This window comes from Somniosus microcephalus, chromosome 34, assembly GCF_052327205.1.
Source record: "Somniosus microcephalus isolate GS21.2 chromosome 34, FLI_Smic_1.0, whole genome shotgun sequence".
In the NCBI taxonomy this organism is placed as follows: domain Eukaryota; kingdom Metazoa; phylum Chordata; class Chondrichthyes; order Squaliformes; family Somniosidae; genus Somniosus; species Somniosus microcephalus.
The window spans coordinates 16,483,700-16,507,020 of NC_141020.1; the positions used below are offsets into that span (position 1 = coordinate 16,483,700).

At 52.0% G+C, this 23,321-nt stretch overlaps 1 protein-coding gene across 1 annotated transcript in view; it reads left to right on the top strand.

The window, feature by feature from the left end:
- bckdha (branched chain keto acid dehydrogenase E1 subunit alpha) overlaps positions 1-23,321 on the top strand; it is a 65,304-nt gene that overhangs the window by 24,231 nt on the left and 17,752 nt on the right. Inside the window, 3 exon segments of the mRNA XM_085973462.1 lie at positions 1,216-1,313; positions 1,315-1,358; positions 22,312-22,483. Of these exon segments, the coding sequence (XP_085829588.1) occupies positions 1,216-1,313; positions 1,315-1,358; positions 22,312-22,483 (314 nt within the window).

The following is a 23,321-nucleotide window of genomic DNA, read 5'->3' on the forward strand; positions in this document are numbered from 1 at the left end:
TCCTTGATTATATTTAATGAATTGGCCTCAACGGCCTTCTGTGGTAGAGAATTCCACAGGTTCACCACTCTCTGGGTGAAGAAATTCCTCCTCCTCTCATTCAGAATACCGCACTGTGCGGTTTTTACATTGAAAATCCGGCTGCGCGGGTTCCCTGGAGCACTGCGCAGCTTACAGGGAACATTGTCGGTAGGTATTAGGAGTGCCGTACAGAGGCGATGGTATCGGCAGGTAACCGGGGGCAGTAGCGGTAGCATAGTGGTTACGTTACTGGACTAGTAATCCAGAGGCCTGGACGAATGACATGATTCAAATCAGCAGCTGGGAAATTTAAATTCGGTTCATTAAATAAATCTGGAATAAAAAGCTAGCATCAGTCATGCTGACCGTGAAACTGCCGGATTGTTGTGAAAACCTATCCGGTTCACTAATGTCCTTTAGGGAAGGAAATCTACCGTCCCTGCCCGATCTGGCCTATATGTGACTCCAGACCCACAGCAAAGTGGTTGACTCTTAACCGCCCTCTGAAAAGGCCCAGCAAACCACTCCGTTGTATCAAAGTGCAATTAGGGATGGGCAATAAATGCCAGCGACGCCCACATCCCATGAATTAATTTTTTTTTAAAGTATCCAGTGCAGAGGAGATGGTATTTGTTAGTATTGGAATCGGGGAGTTCCTTTAGAATAAAGTAACTACGGGAAACTTTGTGCTATCCGGCACCGACGGGACCGAGCTGTTGCCGTCCCATCAAAACTGCCGGACAAACCAGTGCTAATGTTAAAACATACGGAGCTCCGTATCTAGCAACAAACCCTGTGCTTCTAAACAGTCGGCCGTAGCTTGCAAGTGTCTCTGTAGCTAAGCAACAGCTTTAGCTAGGCCTTGCAGAGCCTGACTGGTGAAAAAAAAAGCAACGAAAAGAAAAAAAACTTACTGAACCGACTCCTGAATTTTTGCTGGTGGATCGAGCATTCCGGACAGTTAACCTCCGGATAAACCAAAGTTTCCTGTAGCATGGAGATAATGAGAAAGACCTAGAGTGCTGTACATCTGCCCCGACCCGTACCAATCCGACCCGTTCCCACCCTGCCCGACCCATACCATCCCGACCCATTCCCGCCGGGCGGGCGGTTTCGAGGCTGAACCATTGGAACAGATCCTCTGGATCCCTGGAACCGACTGCATTATTTAACACCTTCTCTCTGTCCCAATAGCTGCCAGAGGCCCCGGTTATGGGATAATATCGATCAGAGTGGATGGGAATGATGTCTTTGCTGTTTATAACGCTACAAAAGAGGCGCGGCGCAGAGCGGGTGGCGGAAAACCAGCCCTTCCTCATCGAGGCGATGACCTACAGGTAACTGCGCAGGAGGCTGGCCATGGATAATGCCTGTTAATGATTCTAGTCAGCAGATGTTAACAACTATACTCCTACTGACGGATTAATGGTAGACCCACCATTCCCTCCAACTGACAGGTAATGATGGTGCTGTAGGAATTGCCAAATTCCTATCTAAGAACTGAGGTCGACTCAGGCGATCAAACAAACAAGTTTTAATGCAGAACTAACGAGTTTAAACAGTTTGTCGAAATCGATACAGGAGAACCACGAAAACAGGTCTTTGCTGGTCGGAGGCTCCACGAGGACTGCCAGGGCGGTCCCGTGGATGGCGTCATGACGTCATCACGTTTCTCCCGCGCTTGGGTGGTCACGTGATTAGCGTCATGACGTCATCGCGTTTACCCGCGCTTTGCCGCGGTCTTAAAGGGACCGCGCCCCGTGCATGCAAACAGTATGGACAAACACAGAAATCACTAACAGACTGGTACAGGCTTAGGTGTTGGAGTCAAACCTCGTTAAAGGGAATTATGTACAGTTGCTCAAAGTCCCTCAGTGGCTCTGCCACAGTGCTGTATTTAAGACAGGACCACAGGTGAGGGGCTCTTTGCTGCTCCTTTTCTATTCTAGATCTGCTGTAGAAAGGGGTTCTGTCGTTGCGGTTTCCAGTCGACCCTGAAATGATCCATTTCACAAGATTTGTTGAACAGAAGAATTTTTTTTTTGTTGGCCCGTTTGGTCTTATTCTCCTAGAATACCAAGCCTGCTGTCTTCCCCCATTACAGCATCAATCTGTTACTAGAATGAGGCAGAGGAGAGGACCAGAGGGACAGACAGAGGGGTGAATCACAGAGAGAGAGGGTGAAACACTGGGACAGAGAGAGCGGGGGGTGAAGAAGGACAGAGAGATGGGGGGGGCGAAGAGGGACAGAGAGGGGGGGGGCGAAGAGGGACGGGGGGGGGCGAAGAGGGACGGGGGGGCGAAGAGGGGCGGGGGGGGCGAAGAGGGACGGGGGGGGCGAAGAGGGACGGAGAGAGGGGGGGCGAAGTGGGACGGAGAGAGGGGGGGCGAAGTGGGACGGAGAGAGGGGGGGGCGAAGAGGGACGGAGGGAGGGGGCGAAGAGGGACAGGGGGGCGAAGTGGGACGGAGAGGGGGGGGCGAAGAGGGACGGAGAGAGGGGGGGGCGAAGAGGGACGGAGGGAGGGGGCGAAGAGGGACGGGGGGGGAGCGAAGAGAGACGGAGAGAGGGGGGAGCGAAGAGGGACGGAGAGAGGGGGGGGCGAAGTGGGACGGAGAGAGGGGGGGCGAAGTGGGACGGAGAGAGGGGGGGGCGAAGTGGGACGGAGAGAGGGGGGGCGAAGAGGGACGGAGGGAGGGGGGGAGGGGAAGAGGGACGGAGGGAGGGGGGGAAGGGGGGAGGGGGGGGAAGAGGGACGGGGGGGCGAAGAGGGACGGAGAGAGGGGGGGCGAAGAGAGACGGAGAGAGGGGGGGGCGAAGAGGGACGGAGAGAGGGGGGAGCGAAGAGAGACGGAGAGAGGGGGGGCGAAGTGGGACGGAGAGAGGGGGGGCGAAGTGGGACGGAGTGAGGGGGGGCGAAGAGGGACGGAGGGAGGGGGCGAAGAGGGACGGAGGGAGGGGGGGAGGGGAAGAGGGACGGAGGGAGGGGGGGGAGGGGGGGGAAGAGGGACGGAGGGGGGTGCGAAGAGGGACGGGGGGGCGAAGAGGGACGGAGAGAGGGGGTGAAGAGGGACGGAGGGGGGGCGAAGAGGGACGGAGGGGGGCGAAGAGGGACGAGGAGGAACGGAGGGCGAAGAGGGACGGGGGGCGAAGAGGGACGGGGGGCGAAGAGGGGGGCGAAGAGGGACGGAGGGAGGGGGGCGAAGAGGGACGGAGAGGGGGGGCGCGAAGAGGGACGGACGGAGGGGGGGCGAAGAGGGACGGAGGGAGGGGGGCGAAGAGGGACGGAGAGGGGGGCGCGAAGAGGGACGGACGGAGGGGGGGCGAAGAGGGACGGAGGGAGGGGGGCGAAGAGGGACGGACGGAGGGGGGGGCGAAGAGGGACGGACGGAGGGGGGCGAAGAGGGACGGAGGGAGGGGGGCGAAGAGGGACGGAGGGAGGGGGGCGAAGAGGGACGGAGAGGGGGGGCGAAGAGGGACGGACGGAGGGGGGGCGAAGAGGGATGGAGAGGGGGGGGCGAAGAGGGACGGAGAGGGGGGGCGAAGAGGGACGGACGGAGGGGGGGCGAAGAGGGACGGAGAGGGAGGGCGAAGAGGGACGGACGGAGGGGGGGGCGAAGAGGGACGGAGGGAGGGGGGCGAAGAGGGACGGAGAGGGGGGGCGAAGAGGGACGGAGGGGGGGCAAAGAGGGACGGAGGGGGGGGCGAAGAGGGACGGAGGGGGGGGCGGAGAGGGACGGAGGGGGGCGAAGAGGGACGGAGGGGGGCGAAGAGGGACGGAGGGGGGGGACGAAGAGGGACGGAGGGGGGGCGAAGAGGGACGGAGGGGGGGACGAAGAGGGACGGAGGGGGGCGAAGAGGGACGGAGGGGGGGGACGAAGAGGGACGGAGGGGGGGCGAAGAGGGACGGGGGGGGCGAAGAGGGACGGAGGGGGGGGCGAAGAGGGACGGAGGGGGGCGAAGAGGGACGGAGGGGGGCGAAGAGGGACGGAGGGGGGCGAAGAGGGACGGAGGGAGGGGGCGAGGAGGAACGGAGGGCGAAGAGGGACGGGGGGCGAAGAGGGGGGCGAAGAGGGACGGAGGGAGGGGGGCGAAGAGGGACAGAGGGAGGGGGGGCGAAGAGGGACGGAGAGGGGGGCGCGAAGAGGGACGGACGGAGGGGGGCGAAGAGGGACGGACGGAGGGGGGCGAAGAGGGACGGAGGGAGGGGGGCGAAGAGGGACGGAGAGGGGGGCGCGAAGAGGGACGGACGGAGAGGGGGGCGAAGAGGGACGGACGGAGGGGGGGCGAAGAGGGACGGAGGGAGGGGGGCGAAGAGGGACGGAGAGGGGGGCGCGAAGAGGGACGGACGGAGAGGGGGGCGAAGAGGGACGGACGGAGGGGGGGCGAAGAGGGACGGAGGGAGGGGGGCGAAGAGGGACGGAGAGGGGGGCGCGAAGAGGGACGGACGGAGGGGGGGCGAAGAGGGACGGAGGGGGGGCGAAGAGGGACGGAGGGGGGCGAAGAGGGACGGAGGGGGGCGAAGAGGGACGGGGGGGCGAAGAGGGACGGAGGGGGGGCGAAGAGGGACGGAGCGGGGCGAAGAGGGACGGAGGGGGGCGAAGAGGGACGGAGGGGGGCGAAGAGGGACGGAGGGGGGCGAAGAGGGACGGAGGGGGGGCGAAGAGGGACGGAGGGGGGGGCGAAGAGGGACGGAGGGGGGGCGAAGAGGGATGGAGGGGGGGACGAAGAGGGACGGAGGGGGGGACGAAGAGGGACGGAGGGGGGGGCGAAGAGGGACGGGGGGGGCGAAGAGGGACGGGGGGGGCGAAGAGGGACGGAGAGGGGGCGAAGAGGGACAGGGGGGCGAAGAGGGACGGGGAGGGGGGGCGAAGAGGGATAGGGAGAGGGCGCGGAGAGGGACGGGGAGCAGAGAGGGAGGGAGGGAGAGAGGGGGGGCGGAGAGGGACGGGGAGCAGAGAGGGGGGGGCGGAGAGGGACGGAGACCGTGCTGTATAAATGCATGTTGATTCTTTTTATTCTGCACCTTTCACACCCTCTCGATGCCCCAAAGCACTTCACAGCCAATAAATTATTTTTGAAATGTAGTCACTTGTCATGTAGGAAATGAGCGCAGCAAGCTCCCACAAACAGCAGTGAAACGAATGATCAAATAACCTGTTATGATGTTGTTTGAAGGATAAATGTTGGCCAGGACACCGGGAGATCTCCCCTGCCCGTCCTCGAAGAGTGTCCCGCCATCTTTTACCCGAGAGGGCAGGTGGGGCCTCGGTTTGGAACTCCCTTCCGCAAGCGGCACGTGATGCTCAATCAATTGCTAATTTTAAATCCGAGATTGATAACCTTTTGTTAACCAAAGGTATTAAGGGATATGGGGCAACGCCGGGTACATGGAGTCGGGCCACAGATCAGCCATGATCTCATTGAATGGCGGAGCAGGCTCGAAGGGGCGAAAGTGGGCTACTCCTGCTCCCAATGTTCCTCGAGTGGAGAAATTACTTGGAGTATCTGTTGGTGCTTTTGTTCCCTCCCTTTGCCCCCCCCACCCCCCTTTTGTTTTCTTTTTCATTTACAATATGGGCTTGTTTTCCATTCTGAGGATTCCGCACCAAGAGGTTGGCCGGTTTTGTCTCCGTCAGACTTGCTTGTATTACCAGTACTTCATGTTTCTCTAACGAGGAAGCGAGGTTGAATTTGTACAAGTATCGTGGGCCGGACTGGCCACCACAATATAGGAGGGATATTACATCGTATTAACAGCACAGAAACAGGCCATTCGGCCCGACTGGTCCGTGCCGGTGCTTATGTTCCACACGAGCCTCCTCCCGCCCCTCTGCATCTCACCCCATCAGCTCCTTTCTCCATCATGTGTTTATCTAGCTTCCTCTTAAATGCACCTATGTTATTCGCCTCAACCACTCCCTGTGGTAGCAAGTTCCACATTGCCAAGGAAACGCGACAGCAAAAATTCACTAGATTGACAGGCTGTAGTTATGAAGAACGGCTTGATAAATTGAGGCTTTTCAGTGGAGTGAAATATTATAAAATTAAGCTTTTGAGAGTGTTAAGTATGTGTATTGTATTGAACAATTAACACAAAGACTTAAACGTATAACTCAAACAGGTCTTTACTGGTTGGAGGTAGGGACTATACTGAATACAAGATTACTGCACAGTGCTTATATACCGGTGTGTTCACCCCCGGTATTACGTCTACAGCAGCCTGAGAAAGTAGTACATCTCTTAAGGTGGAACAGGCTTAAGCTCTCTTAAGGTGGAACAGGTTACATACACAACACTCCTCCCTTCTTAGCTTTATAGTCATCCCCCCCATTTAACATAACGTAATAACATATATACATATATAACTTCATGTTTAACGTAACATATCACAGATTCAGTCTCTGCGGAAAACAGTTCACAGATTCAATCTCTACGAACAGTTGCAACATACTCTTAGTGGGAACAGTTTACAGGTTCAGTCTCTGTGGGAACAGTTCGTAAATTCAGTCTCTGATCTTAATTCGTTCCAGACAGCATCTTTTCGTAGTGTTCGGCCGGAGGTAGTAGAAGTAACAATATTTTAAACAATTATTATTTTCGGCCTCTTCTTTTTCTTTTCTGCCTTTTTACAACTCTTGTCGTTCCCATCTTCTCGGCGGACAGCTGTAATGCTACCAACTCTCTATGTTCTTTAGACCTTAAGTGCTTCCTCCGGATTTCAGCACTTTGGGAGTTTCCATCACAATTTGGGCATACCACATCCTCGTAGTATTCACTATCACTCAACAGGTCGAGAGGCCCTTCTACTTCTTCCTTACCCAACTGGACGCTATCCGACTGCTGTTCCTTCTCTATCTCTCTTACTTCCCGTAGTAGAGCCACCTTCTTCCGATGTTCCGTAGACTTTTGGTGCTCCTCCATGATTTCTGCACTTTGGGGGTCGAAGTTACAAGCTGGGCAGGACAGGACATCGTAATATTCGGAGTCGCCCGACAGGTCATGGTAATATTCGGTGTCGTCCTGAGCTAGGCCAGCGAGAGGGTCGTCTATTTCCTCCATACCCAGCTGGACGTTAGCCAGCTCTTGTTCCAAATCCAGACATCTTTCCTGAAGAGACTTCTTCATGTGTACCTCTGCATCCAGCTTTTTCTGGGCTTTCAGCAAGTCGTTTACTAGTGACCTCATTTGTGATTTTAATACTTCAACTTCCTTTGGAGATTGATTGCTCGGACTATGCAGTCCCTCTACCGGAGCAGCTGTTTCAGCGGTCTGTTGTTCTACATTGACGTGAGTCAGCGTACTTTTGGCATCCAATGGCTGCTCTGTTGCAGTCGTTTCAGTCTGTGTCGTCACATCAGCCATCTCAATGACTTTTGAGAGCTCCGAACCCTTTTCCTTTGAAGATCGCAGCTCGTGTTCAAGTTTTTCCCATTTCAGAGTCTTGTCCCTCAGCATATGAAGGAGTTGGCTGACCGTTAACTCTTCTGACACCAGATTATGGCACGCACCTTCAGAACCTGAATCAGCTTTGATTCGTTCGGCCTCCTCGCGCAGATGGTTGGTGTGCTCCTGCTCCATTTTCTCCATCAGTTGCTTCTGTTGCCTTTCCAGATTCTCCCACTCTGTAACAAAGAACTTTTTTATTTCATTCATCTCTTGCTCAAAACAGCGAATCATTTGTTCTAATTGCTGTTGTAGTTTGAAATGGAGTTGAGTTCGAGCCCAGTGTCCCTCAAAAATGTGCATATCAGTAGACTTGACAGACTCAGAATTCTCTGTTAAACTATGTTGTTGTTGCTCAGTGGAATTCTGTGCTGAAACTTTGTCTTTTGCACATGGGTTGGTCTTACCATCATCAGTTCTAGAGTCTGGGCTGATTATCTGCACCGAGTTCTCACTCTTTATGGCTTTTAGCGAATGCCAGTCCATATTTATGTTTCTAAACCACTCCCGGCCTAGTAGTGGTGGACCTCCCTCCGGTAGCACATATAAGTCCATTATTTGACTTCCTTCGCCCTTGTTGGCCACTGCAACCTTTATTGTCCCGATGGGGTACACTCTCTGCCCCGTGTAGGTTGTCAATATAATCTCCGTATCCTGTAGGGGAATATGTTGGAATAACCTTCTGTAATCTTTCTTATTCATGACCGACAATGCCGATCCAGTGTCCAATTCCATTTTTACTTGGACTCCTTCTATCTGAAGAGTAACCCAAATTGTCTGGAGGTCTGCACCCTTACCAACGTTGAGTACCCTTAAGCTAGCCAGTTCAATACTGCTTGCGTCTGAATCGGACTCCTGTTCGGCCACCTTGTGTACCTTTGCGTATTTCCCTTGCGGTGACTTCTTGTTGCTGGTCTTCTTCCCTGACCTGCATACTCTAGCTATATGTCCAAGCCTACCACAAGTTCTACATTCTTGGTTTTTAAACCAACACTGGTTCTGATCATGCGTTGTCTTTCCACAACGATAACATTTAACAGAACTCACACCCAATTTGTGTGCACTGAGCTCCGGTGACCGTAGCTGCATTACTGCCGTGCCTCTCGCTGCGGCTTCGTGTGCTGCTGCCATAGTGACCGCCTTCTCAAGCGTCAGCTCATTCTCCTCGAGCAGTCGCTTTTGTGTATCCTGTTTAAATAAACCACACACAAATTTGTCTCGTAGTGCCTCTGTCAGTCCCGTTCGAAACTGGCAATATTTCGCTAATTTACGCAATTCCAGCAAATATTCAGCATTGCTTTCATGCTGTAGCTGCCTTCTGTCGTAAAATTTAAATCGTTCCGCTAGCATCAGCGGCGTGGGGTTTAGATGATCTTTCAGGACAGTAACAATCTCATCGAACGTCTTATCCGCCGGTTCATCTGGTGATAACAGGTGTTTCAATTGCCCGTATGTCTTCGCACCCATTAAATTTAATAATGTTAGAGCTTTATCAGCCTCACGAATTTTATTGGCCTTACAATAATTTTTAACTCGTTCAACATATATGGCCCAATCTTCGATGTCACTATCAAAGTTGCTAATATTCCCGTGTTTAGGCATTGTAGTACTTTATCAGATTTGCAATTTCTCAGATTTTTTTTTTTTGCTATCCAAGATGGCGGCTTCCCGCTCTTGCCGTCGTCCTCCGCCCACAAAATGGCAGTTTTCCCGCGCTTGGCGGTCTTCACCCGTCCCCCCGACGCCATCTCCCTTCAGCCCCCGAGCGCGGCCCTTATCTCCGCCGCGATCGATGGCCCGCGCTTTTCACCGCGGCTCTCGCGCCTTCAGTGTCTGCCGACGCTGCGCCTTTCAGCCCGAGTGCGGCCCTTATCAGGGATTTCGATCGATGGCCCGGCTGTGCCTCGCACTTGAAAGCGGCCCGGCCCTTATCAGTGCTTGCGATCGATGGCCCGGCTGCGCCCCTCACTTCAAAGCGGCCCGGCCCTTATCTGCCGATCGCTATCGCCCTGTACCTCTCTCTTCCCCAGTCCTGTCTTCTACTCCGGTTCACAAGCTGATGGAGGCTTCAGGGTCCTAATGCCTGTCGCTTCCAGTGGGGTGGTGAGTGGTGAGGTTTGAAACCTCTCTTCAACCGCCGTGGAATAACTGCCGCAGGGTAAGAACCTGACTCGTCGCCAGTGTTAAGTATGTGTATTGTATTGAACAATTAACACAAAGACTTAAACGTATAACTCAAACAGGTCTTTACTGGTTGGAGGTAGGGACTATACTGAATACAAGATTACTGCACAGTGCTTATATACCGGTGTGTTCACCCCCGGTATTACGTCTACAGCAGCCTGAGAAAGTAGTACATCTCAAGGTGGAACAGGCTTAAGCTCTCTTAAGGTGGAACAGGTTACATACACAACAGAGAGGATAAATATGGTGAATTGGTAACTGGGGGGAGGGCTGAAGAATTGGGAGAAATCATTTCACACACAGGCTTATGTGCTTTACCACAAGCAGCAATTGAGGTAGACTGCAGCAGTCCAATAAGCATTTGAAAAGGATAATATCAAAAGATACAAGCCAAAGGATTGGGAAAATGAGATTGGAGTGCACTGCTCCTGAGCTAGCATAGGCATGATGGGCTGAATGAGAGAGAAAACCAAAGGGACAGAGACAGACGCGGAGAAGCACGACAGAGATAGAGGGAGGGAACAAAAGGGACAGAGCGAGAGATACACAGCAAACAAAAGACAGAGTGAACCAGAGCTAAAGAGCGAGCTTGGAGAGGGGGAGAGAGGGAGCTTGGAGAGGGGGAGAGGGGGAGCTTGGAGAGGGGGAGAGGGGGAGCTTGGAGAGGGGGAGAGGGGGAGCTTGGAGAGGGGGAGAGAGGGAGCTTGGAGAGGGGGAGAGAGGGAGCTTGGAGAGGGGGAGAGAGGGAGCTGGGAGAGAGGGAGAGGGAGAGAGGGAGCTGGGAGAGAGGGAGAGGGGGAGCTGGGAGAGAGGGAGAGAGGGAGCTTGGAGAGAGGGAGAGAGGGAGCTTGGAGAGGGGGAGCTTGGGGAGAGAGGGAGCTTGGGGAGAGAGGGAGCTTGGGGAGAGAGGGAGCTTGGAGAGGGGGAGAGAGGGAGCTTGGGGAGAGAGAGAGGGGGAGAGCGCGCAAGCTGGCGAGGGGGGGGCAGAGCGAGCTGGCGAGGGGGGGGCAGAGCGAGCTGGCGAGGGGGGGGCAGAACGAGCTGGAGGGGGGTGGGTGCAGAGCAATCCAAAGAAAGACACTGGGACAGAGAGAACCAAAAATACAGAGAGAACACTGCAGATAATGAGAAATAGAGAGAAGTCATATACAGGTTGAACCGCGGTAATCCGGCACCCGACAGTCCGGCACCTTCAGTGGTCCGGCACGAGGAAGGTCCTGCTGTCACATTCCCTCCCTGGGATGGGTCCGGCTCGGCTCCCGGGACCGCCGCCGGGTCAGGATCAGCGCCTGGACCGCACAGCATCGTCGGCGGAGCGATGGAACCCGAGCCGCCCGTGGGCGGCGGGGTCGGCGGCGGCACAGGGCGGGCAGCAGCAGGAAGAGGAGGAGCAGGTGGTGGCGGTGTTTGTGGTGACTTTCGACACCTTCAGTGGTTCGGAATTTTCAGTGGTCCGGCACTGGCCTGGTCCCGAGGGTGCCGGATTACCGGGGTCCAACCTGTATTTAATATTTACAGGTGTATAGCTGAAGGTAACTTTCAACCATATGAGAATGATTTTTTGAATGTAAGGGTGTGAAACACCTTGAGGCGTTTTACTATATTAAAGGCACTTATATTAATGCAAATTTTTATATATAGTATATCCAATTTCCTTCTGAAAGTTAATCTTGTTTATTTTGTTCCAACAAATTCTCATCCTTGTTTTCAAATCCCTCCATGGTCTCGCCCCTATCTCTGTAACCTCCTCCAGCCCCACAACCCTCTGAGATATCTGCACTCCTCTAATTCTGGTCTCTTGAGCATCCCCGATTTTAATCGCTCCACCATTGGCGGCCGTGCCTTCAGCTGCCTGGGCCCTAAACTCTGGAATTCCCTCCCTAAGCCTCTCCGCCTCTCTTTCCTCCTTTAAGACTCCTTAAAACCTACCTCTTTGATCAAGCTTTTGGTCACCTGCCCTAATGTCTCCTTATGTGGCTCGGTGTCAAATTTTGTCTGATAACGCTCCTGTGACGCGCCTTGGGACATTTTACTACATTAAAGGCGCTATATAAATGCAATTGTTGTGTAGGAAAATGAAGAGACAGACAGAATGAAAGCGAGCTAGAAATCAAGAGGGATTATTCCGATAATATTCCAGTTCTCTCTGCTCTCTCGCGCCCAGCAGATTAAGGATTCTGGGTCACTCAGTAGGTTTTCAGTTTGATGGCTCATTCTCGCTCGTGGTTTTCTAGGAGATGTGGTGAGGAGCATGTTACTTTACGTAAGCTGCCATTGGTTTCTCTGTCTTGCCTCTGACCACCTACTGCAGACATGGGAACCTCAGCAGTGCGTGTACATACAATGCAGTCTAACCCAGAAACTTGCACGCCCACACATCATGCAGACGCTGGCTAAAGCCACTTGCAAGTCCAAATTACTCATCAAACCAGCCCTGTCGATATTCCAACCGCAGTCTTCTCGTGGCTCATTTCACAGGAAACTGCTGTCTTTGACGGGACATAAAACCGCTGTCTGTGCTTAGCAAAAGAAACCAATGCTGCATCGTCATCCTCCTCCCCTAACGTGACCAGAAGTGCTGTCCAGCCTCAGACTATGGCGTTGCCAGCTGCCAGGGGTGCGATTGCTGAGGTTGCTCCGAGCTAGTTGTCCGCCGTGGCTCGGTGGGTAGCACCCTCGCCTCTGTGTCAGAAGGTTGTGGGTTCAAGTCCCGCTCCAGGGACTGAGCACAAAAATAGAGGCTGACACTCCAGCGCAGTGCTGAGGGAGCGCTGCACTGTCGGAGGTGCCGCCTTTCGGATGAGATGGTAAACTGAGGCCCCCGTCTGCTCTCTCAGGTGGACGTAAAAGATCCCATGGCACTATTTCGAAGAGCAGGGGAGTTCTCCCCAATGCCTTGGCCCTCAATCAACATCACTAAACAGATTTTCTGGCCATTATCACAGTGCTGTTTGTGGGAGCTTGCTGTGTGCAAATTGGCTGCCACGTTTCCTACATTACAACAGTGACAACACTTCAAAAGTACTTCATTGGCTTAAAGTGCTTTGGGATGTCCTGAGGTTGTGAAAGGCGCTATATAAATGCAAGTCTTTCTTTCTAGTTGGCAATGGAGCTTCTACCCACTTACCAAAAAACTTGTACTTAAGAACATAAGACGTAGGAGCAGGAGGAGGTCACTCGGCCCCTCGAGCCTGCTCCGCCGTTCAATCAGATCATGGCTGATCTGATCTTTGCTTCAACACCACTTCCCTGCCTGTTCTGCATAACCAAGTTAGTTAGCCAATCCTCTATCCATGCTAATATATTACCCCCAGCCCCGTGAGCTCTTATCTTGTGTAGTAACCTTTTATGTGGCACCTTATTGAATGCCTTCTGGAAATCCAAATACACATCTACTGGTTCCCCTTTATCCACCTTGCTCGTTACACCCTCAAAGAATTCCAGCAAATTTGTCAAACATGATTTCCCTTTTATTAAACCATGCTGACTCTACTTTGACTATATTATGATTTTTCTAAATGTCCTGCTATCACTTCCTTAATGATGGACTCCCAGCATTTTCCCAATGACAGATGTTAGGCTAACTGGTCTATAGTTGCTTGTTTTCTGTCTCCCTCCTTTCTTAAATAGGGACGTTACATTTGCGGTTTTCCAGTCCGCTGGGACCTCTCCAGAATCCAGGGAGTTTTGGTAGATTACAGCCAATGCATCCACTATCTCTGCAGCCACTTCTTTTAAGACTCTGGGATGCAGGCCATCGGGTCCAGGGGACTTGTCCACCTTTAGTCCCAGTAGTTTGCCTAGTACTTTCTCTCTAGTGATAGTGATTGTTTTAAGTTTCCCCCCACCCACCCCAATGGCCTCTTGATTATCCATTATTGGGATGCTTTTATTGTCTGCTACCGTGAAGACCGATACAAAATATTTGTTCAAAGTCTCCGCCATTTCCCTGTTTCCCATTATTAATTCCCCAGACTCATCCTCTAGGGGACCAACGTTTACTTTAGCTACTCTCTTCCTTTTTATATACCTGTAGAAGCTCTTACTGTCTTCTTATATTTCTTGCTAGCTTACTCTCATAAGCTATCTTCTCTCTCTTTATCATTTTTTTTAGTCATCCATTGCTGCTTTTTAAAAATTTCCCAATCCTCTGGCCTTTCACTATTCTTTGCAACATTGTATGACTTTGTTTTCAATTTGATACCATCCTTTACTTCCTTAGTTAGCCACAGATGGTTCATCCTTCTCTTAGAGTCTTTCTTTCTTTGCTGAGAGTTATGAAATATCTCCTTAAATGTTTGCCACAGCTTTTCTAGTCTTACCCTGTAATATATTTTCCCAGTCCACTTTTACCAAGTCTGCCTTCATACCTTTATAATTACCTTTATTTAAGTTCAGGACACTCGTTTGAGACCTAGCTTTTTCACCCTCAAACTGAATTTGAAATTCTACCATTCTATGATCACTCTTCCCAAGAGGATCCTGCACCTCAAGATCATTAATTAATCCAGCCTCGTTACACGTTACCAGGTCTAAGATAGTCTGCTCTCTGGTTGGTTCCACAACATATTGTTCCAAGAAACCATCCCGTATACACTAAGAACTCTTCCTCAAGTCTATTTTTGCCAATTTGCTTTGTCTAATCAATATGAAGGTTAAAATCTCCCATTATTATAGCCGTACCTTTCTTACAAGCCTCTATTATTTCTTGATTTATTATCTGTCCTACAGTGTGGCTACTGTTTGGGGGCCTGTAGACCACTCCCACCAGTGACTTCTTACCCTTATTATTTCTTATCTCCACCCAAACTGATTCTACGTCTTGATCTTCTGAGCCAATATCATTTCTCACTACTGCACTGATCTCATCCCTTATTAACAGAGCTACACCACCTCCTTTTCCTTTCTGCCTATCCTTACGAAATGGCAAATACCCCAGAATATTCAGTTCCCAGCCTTGGTCACCTTGCAACCACGTCGCTGTAATGGCTATCAGATCATACCCATTTATTTCTATTTGTGCTGTCAACTCATCTATCTTGTTATGAATGCTGCGTGCGTTCAGATATAGAGCTTTTAATTTTGTCTTTTTACCATTTTTCCCTACTCTGACCCCTCTTTCTGATGCACTCTTATGTGTATACGCTCTGTCCCTTCCTGTCACACTCTGGTTATCATTACCCCTATCGCTACCCTGCACTTTTGCCTTCTCATTTTTCTTTGACTTTTTTAATTTCCGCTCAGCGTATCCCTTCCCCCCCACTATTTATTTAGTTTAAAGCCCTATCTACAGCCCTAGTTATTCGATTCGCCAGGACACTGGTCCTAGCCTGGTTCAAATGAAGCCCGTCCCGACGGAACAGCTCCCTCTTACCCCAGTACTGGTGCCTGTGCCCCAAGAATCAAAACCCATTTCTCCCACACCAATCTTTAAGCCACTCCTTCATCTCTCTGATCTTATTTATCCTATGCCAATTTGCACGTGGTTCCGGTAGTAATCCAGAGATTACAGGAAACTTTGTGCTATCCGGCACCGACGGGACCGAGCTGTTGCCGTCCCATCAAAACTGCCGGACAAACCAGTGCTAATGTTGAAACATACGGAGCTGAGCTCTGTATCTGGCAACAAACCAGCTTCTAAACCGTCGGCTGTACCTTACAAGCATCTCTGTAGCTTAGCAACAGCTTCAACGAGACCTTGCAGAGCCTGACTGGTGGAAAAAAAAGCAACAAGAAGAAAAAAAACCGAACGAAACGGCTCCTGATTTTTGCCGGTGGATCGAGCATTCCAGACAGTTAACCTCCGGATAAACCAAAGTTTCCTGTATTACCTTTGTGGTTCTGCTTTTTAATTTAGCCCCTAACTGCTCATACTCACTCAGCAGAACCTCTTTCTTTGTCCTACCTATGCCGTTGGTACCTACATGGACCATGACCACTGGATCTTCCCCTCCCACTCTAAGTTCCTCTCCAGCCCAGAGGAGATGTCCTTAACCCTGGCACCGGGCAGGCAACAGAGCCTTTGGGACTCTCGCCCTTGGCTGCAGAGAATAGTGTCTATCCCCCTAATTATACTGTCCCTTACCACTACCACATTTCTTTTTGCCCCCCCCCCACTTGAATGGCTCCCTGTACCACGGTGTTGTAGTCAGTTTGCTCATCCTCATTATGGTCCCTGCTCTCGCCCACACAGGGAGTAAGAGCCTCGTAACTGTTGGACAAGCCCAAGGGCTGAGGCTCCTCCACCACTACCTCCTGGATCCCCATACCTGCCTCGCTCGTAGTCACACCCACCTGTCCCTGACCACGGACCAAATTTGAATTAATTAATCTAAGGGGTGTGACTGCCTCCTGGAACACCGCGTCCAGGTAACTCTTCCCCCTCCCTGATGTGTCGCAGTGTTTGAAGCTCGGACTCCAGCTCTTCAACACAGAGCCGAAGTTCCTCGAGCAACCAACACTTACTGTAAATGTGGTCGCCATGGACCTCGCTGGTGTCCACCAGCTCCCACATGTTGCAGCAGTAACACATCGCCTGCCCTGCCATCTCTAATGTATTTAATTAATTAAATGTATAAGTTTTGAGCGTTTAGTTTTTAATCCCAGCTCTTAATTTAAACCAATGCCCAAGAAAAGAGAGAAATACTGACCGACCAATCACTTCCCTGCTTTCCTGTGACATCAATCCTTGTTTTTGTTGTTGGGTCTGCTGCCTCTGTTCTCGGGCCTTCCTCTGTCGTGCTGTTTATTTGCTCCGCCTCAACTGCCTTCTGTGGTAGAGAATTCCACAGGTTCACCACTCTCTGGGTGAAGAAATTCCTTCTAATCTCTGTCTTAAATGGCTTACCCCTTATCTTTAGACTGTGACCCCTGGTTCTGGACACCCCTGGTTCTGGACTCCCCCGCCATCGGGAACATCCTTCCTGCAACTAGTCTGTCTAGTCCTGTTAGAATTTTATAAGTTTCAATGAGATCCCCTCTCATTCTTCTAAACTCCAGCGAGTATAAGCCCAATCGACCCAATCTCTCCTCATACGTCATTCCTGCCATCCGCCTGGTGAATCTTCGCTGCACCCCCTCCATGGCAAGAACATCCTTCCTCAGATAAGGCGACCAAAACTGCACACAATACTCAAGGTGTGGTCTCACCAAGGCCCTGTACAACTGCAGCAAGACATCCTTGTTCCTGTACTCGAATCCTCTCGCTATGAAGGCCAACATACCATTTGCCTTCTTAACCGCCTGCTGCACCTGCATGCTTACCTTCAGCGACTGGTGCACAAGGACACCCAGGTCTCGTTGCACTTCCCCTTCTCCCAATCTATTGCCGTTCAGATAATAATCTGAACGGGCGAACCAGAGGCAACATGAGGGGAAAACTTTTTTACGCAACGACTGGTTAGGGTTTGGAATGCACTGCCTGATCACAGAAATCACAGAAATCACAGAAACCCCACAGTGCAGATAGAGGCCATTTCGGCCCATCGAGCCTGCACTGACACATATCCCACCCGATCCCCGTAACCCCTACACCAACATATATCCCACCCTATCCCCGTAACCCCACGTATTTAATCCCCCTAACACCACGTATTTAATCCCCCTAACACTAAGGGTCAATTTATCATAGCCAATCAACCTAACCCGCACATCTTTGGACTGTGGGAGGAAACCGGAGCACCCGGAGGAAACCCACGCAAACACGGGGAGAATGTGCAAACTCCACACAGACAGTCACCCGAGGCCGGATTCGAACCCGGGTCCCTGGCGCTGTGAGGCAACAGTGCTAACCACTATGCCACCGTGCTGGATGGTGGATACAGATTCATTAGTAGCCTTCAAAAGGGAATTGGATGAATATTTGAAGGAGAAAAACATTTGTAGGGATATGGGGAAAGAGCGGGGAGTGGGACTAACTGGATTGCTCTTCGAAAGAGACGGCACAGACACGATAGGCCGAATGGCCTTGTGTGCTGTCCTGTTTTATGATCCCCCCCCAGTGTAGAGCTTGTAATATTCTGCTGTATAACTGCAATGTCTTACATTTTGGTCTTGGCTCTGTGTGCTACAGCACAGAGGATCAGCTAGTTTAGGTAAAGGTTTTGCGAGCGGCCGCTTTCGTCCAGACGTCCCCACCATGAGGGAACTGGCTGCTGCAGTGGGTTAAGGCACAGACCAATTCGCTTCTTGACTGGTGGTTCTTATCCCGCCCAAACCGATGGGGTGGCAGTCTCCCCTGCTCGACGGAAGCGTCCTCTGCGGCATGCATGCTCCATCAACCCTCTGCATCAAGGAAATTCTCCTTACCCCCCTCCTCAATCTCTTTGTGACAATTTCATTCTGGCAACCCTTCATCGCTGACTGCCCAACATTATCATTTCCCACACCAGCCAGTCCTCTGTGAGCGAGACCGTGGCCATTTTTTGTGCCCAGAGTCCCTTTGTGTAGGACCGTCTGCCACCCATGTTCCCCCTAAGGTGCGCGGCTGTGCGGCCACACACCGAGCAGGAGGTCCCGCACAGGCCGCTCACCAGCTGTTGCCACTGGTAAAGATACGCGTACGCGGCCGGACAAATTTAAAGAGACCACGCGCTTAGACCGGAAATTAGAGGGAGAACATTGTCCACCACCCTCTATAAACTTGAGCTCCTCCAAAACTCTGCTGCCCATATCCTAACTCGCACCAAGTCCCGTTCACCCCGTGCTCGCTGACCTACACTGGCTCCTGGTCTGCCAGCACCTCAAATTTAAAATCCTCATCCTTCGTGTTCAAACTACTCCAAGGCCTCGCCCCCTCCCTATCTCTGTAACCTCCTCCAGCTTTATAACCCTCTGAGATCTCTGCACTCCTCCAATTCTGGCCTCTTGCATATCCCCCGATTTGAATCGCCCACCATTGGCGGCCGTGCCTTCAGCTGCCTGGGCCCTAAGCTCTGTAATTCCCTCCCTAAACCTCTCCGCCTCTCTACCTTTAAGACACTCCTTAAAACCTACCTCTTCGACAAAGCTTTTAGTCACCACCTGTGGCTCTGTGTCACTTTATTTCTGTCTGATTGCACTCCTGTGAAGTGCCTTGGGACGTCTGTTGTTATATCGAGCAGCCAGAAAGGAGGGATCTCGATCCCATGGTCTGGACTAGCCCTGACCATCGAGGAGACACAGACAGTGGGCTGGCACGGTGCTGTCGCTTGGTTTTTAACCTAACCCACACAGTGTCAGCTGTGGCTCAGTGGGTGGCGCCCTCGCCTCTGAGTCAGAAGGTCGTGGGTTCAAGCCCCACGCCAGAGACTTGAGCCCATAATCTAGGCTGACGCTCCCAGTGCAGTGCTGAGGGAGCGCTGCACTGTCGGAGGTGCCGTCTTTTGGATGAAACGTTAAACCGAGGCCTCGTCTGCTCTCTCAGGTGGACATAAAAGATCCCATGGCCACTATTTCAAAAGAGCAAGGGAGTTCTCCCCGGTGTCCTGGGGCCAATATTTATCCCTCAACCAACATCACTAAACAGATTATCTGGTCATTATCACATTGCTGTTTGTGGGAGCTTGCTGTGCGCAAATTGGCTGCTGCGTTTCCTACATTACAACAGTGACTCCACTTCAAAAGGTACTTCGTTGGCTGTAAAGCGCTTTGGGGCGTCCGGTGGTCGTGAAAGGCGCTATAGAAATGCAAGTCTTTTTTCAGTGTCAAACGCGCGATTGATCAGCCATCTGTTTTGCTTCCCATTGGTATGTGAAGCGGCTGGCTGATCTGATCACGCCAGTTCCCCACGGGCAGGGATGGGTTAAAAATATGCCCTTCCAGCCCTCAATGTTTCATTGGTTTGTTGCTCAAAGGCCAAGATGTTCACGTGTGGAAATATTTTCAACTGCTGAGTCTCGATGTCCTACTCGTCTTTGTTGAGCAAGTAAATTTGTCCCTCTCGTCAAATATTCGTTCCGTTCCGTTCCTCCGGCGTGTCCCCTTTGCGAGATGTCGCCGAGCCGTGAATGGCTAATACTGCAGCACGCGCAGGGTAGGCAGCCGGGAAAGCATCGTTGGAGGAGAATCATCGTGGGCTGCTGTCGCACAGCCCCTGGCAACCTGTTCGGAATTGAGCCAAACACAACACCCCCAATCCAAACCAGACAGCATTTTTTTTTAAAAGGACTTTGTACCTGCCAGATCAAGCTTGTTTGCATGTGGACCCAATCTCTGCTTGTACACTTACGATGAAGAAACACGCGCTTCCCTCGGCCTTAAAGATGCAACTTGGAAAAGCCAAACTGTCTGGGTCCGGTTGTCATTTCTCACCGAGTGTCCCCCTGATTGTCACCTCCTCTGCTTACAGGGGCTCCGAGTCCAATTGTTGCGATCTGACAGCTGGGCGGCTGAGATCTGCTAACCATGGCCCCATGGCTCGGACGCTGGCACTTTTGCCATGTGGGCTCAAGCCCCACTCCAGGGGCCTAAGTGCATAATCCAGGCCATCACTCCAGTGCAGCACCGAGGGAGTGCTGCACTGTCGGCGGCGCTGCCTTCGGCTAAGACATGAAACTGCGGCTCAGTCTGCCTGTTCGGGTGTTGGGTATGCAGACGATCCCATGGAGCTATTTAAAGAGCAGTAGTGAATTCTCCTGGTCCCTCGACCCACACCATTACATTAACTGCAAATTCACTTCACTGCTGTGGCTAGATCGGCCTGTATGTAGAATGCCTGTGTAACAGCTGTGCCTGCACTTCGTAGGAAGCCAAAGTGCTGTAGGGTGTAATAAAGCACTGAATAATTGCCTTTCCCAAGTGAGCAATGCCGAGAACTCGTAGTCGGCATTGAATCAATGCGTATAATATTTAGTTATTAGCTGCAATAAGAACATAAGAATTAGTAGCAGACGTCGGCCATACGGCCCCTCGAGCCTGCTCCGCCATTCAATAAGATCGTGGCTGAACTTCGACCTCAACTCCACTTTCCCACCCGATCCCCAAATCCCTTGATTCCCCGAGAATCCAAAAATCTGTCGATCTCAGCCTTGAATATACTCAACGATTCAGCATCCACAGCCCTCTGGGGTAGAGAATGCCAAAGGTTCACAACCCTCAGTCAAGAAATTCCTCCTCATCTCAGTCTTAAATGGCCGACCCCTTATCCTGAGACTGTGACCCCCTAGTTCTAGACTCTCCAGCCAGGGGGAACAACCTCTCGGCCTCTACCCTGTCAATCCCCTCAGAATCTTGACAAAGAGTTTGACTCGAAACGTTGACTTTATTTTCTCTCCACGGATGTTGCCTGGCCTGCTGAGTTTTTCCAGCATTTTCTGTTGTTATTTTGGATTTCCAGCATCCGCAGTATTTTGCTATCGTATCTCCCTCCGAATCTTCCGTGTTTCAATGAGATCACTTCTCATTCTTCTAAACTCCAGAGAGTATCGGCTCAATCCCTCCTCATAGGACAACCCTCTCTTCCCAGGATATAATGCCTTTCACATCCTCAGGATTGCCCAAAGCGCTGTACAGCCAATCATTTGCTTTTGAAGTGTAGACGAGCGCAGCAGCCAATTTGAACACAGCAAAAATTCTACAAAAAGGCAACAAGATAAAGGATCAGTTAATCTGTTTTACGGGTGTTGGTTTGAGGGAGGAATATTGGCCAGGACACTGGGGAGAACTCCCTGCACCTCTTGTAATAGTATCACGGGGTCATTTACATCCATCTGAACAGGCAAATGGGGCCCCGGCTTAATGCCCATCTGAAAGTTGGCTCCTTTGACGGCGCAATACTCCCTCAGTACTAAAATGAAGTGCCAGACTAGAAAAATCCCACTATTGGCTCCCTGTGCTGTACATCGCCTGCCGCACCCTGCTGTCAGATATGTGCCAGTGGCAGTAGGCTGGCCACCCTTCTGGCTTTAATAGTCCAGGTTCAGTGTAGTCAATCAGTAAAAGAAAGACTTGCATTTGTATAGCGCCTTTCTTGACCACCAGATGTCTCAAAGCGCTTTACAGCCAATGAAGTTCTTTTTGAATTGTGGCCACTGTTGTAATGTGGGAAACGCAGCAGCCAATTTGCGTACAGCAAGCTCCCACAAACAGCAACGTGATAATGACCAGATCATCTGTTTCACTGATGTAGGTTGAGGGCTAGATATTGGCCCCAGGACACCAGGGAGAACTCCCCCTGCTCTTCTTCAAAATAGGGCCAAGGGATCTTTTACTCTCCACCTGAGCGGGCAGACGGGGCCTCAGTTTAGCGCCTCATCCAAAAGACGCACCTCCGACAGTGCAGCATTCCCTCAGCGCAGTTGAGTGTGTCAGCCTGGATAATGGGCTCAAGTCTCTGGAGTGGGACTTGAACCCACGACCTTCTGACTCTGAGGCGAGAGTGCCCAAAGTCCTTTTATGTTTCTTACAGTACAACAGTGACTACACTTCATTGGCTGTAAAGCACTTTGGGACATCCAGTAGTCGTGAAAGGCGCTATAGAAATGCAAGTCTTTTCTATTTTTTCTTTGAATATACTCAACGACTGAGCCTCCACAGCCCTCTGTGGTAGAGAATTCCAAAGATTCACCACCCTCTGAGTGAAGAAATTCCTCTTCATCTCAGTCCTAAATGCCCGACCCCTTATCCTGAGACTGTGACCCCTGGTTCTAGACTAATTGCACAATTGTGTTCTGACCCTCTCCAGGATCGGCCACCACAGTACCAGCGATGACAGCTCAGCCTATCGATCGGTGGACGAGGTGAACTACTGGGACAAGCAGGACCACCCCATCTCCAGGCTCCGACACTACATGGTGAACAAGGGCTGGTGGGACGAGGAGCAGGAAAAAGCCTGGAGGAAGCAGTCCAGAAAGCGAGTAGGTATTGCCGCGGGCAGCGGGACAGCATGGCACTAAACCTCCTAAACGTTGGCCGGCATTACAACAGTACCTCATTGGTTGCAAAGCGCTTTGGGACGTCCTGAGGTGGTGAAAGACGCTATAGAAATGCAAGCCTTTTTCCTGCAAACACTTCAGCGTGAGGTAGATCGAGCTGAGGCAGATTGAATCAGGTTTTTTTTAAACTCCTAACTTTCCCAGTGGATTATGGGCTTAAATCTCTGGAGTGGCAAACACCACAGGACAAGGAAGCTCCCACTTAGAAAATAACTTGGTCCCTGTGATCTCCTGACTGACTTCAATCGCCTGAGGGTGTCGGAGAGGAATTTTCCAGTGTTTTATCCCTCATTGATTTTTTTTCTCTTTTTTTTAGCCTCTGAGTCTGAAGGTCATGGGTTCAAGCCCCACTCCAGAGACTTGAGCGCTGCACTGTCAAAGCCGAGACTCCAGTGCAGAGCCGAGGGAGCGCTGCACTGTCGGAGGCCGAGACTCCAGTGCAGTGCCGAGGGAGCGCTGCACTGTCGGAGGCCGAGACTCCAGTGCAGTGCCGAGGGAGCGCTGCACTGTCGGAGGCCGAGACTCCAGTGCAGTGCCGAGGGAGCGCTGCACTGTCGGAGGCCGAGACTCCAGTGCAGTGCCGAGGGAGCGCTGCACTGTCGGAGGCCGAGACTCCAGTGCAGTGCCAAGGGAGCGCTGCAGTGCCAAGGGAGCGCTGCACTGTCGGAGGCCGAGACTCCAGGGCAGTGCCGAGGGAGCGCTGCACTGTCAAAGCCGAGACTCCAGTGCAGTGCCGAGGGAGCGCTGCACTGTCAGAGGC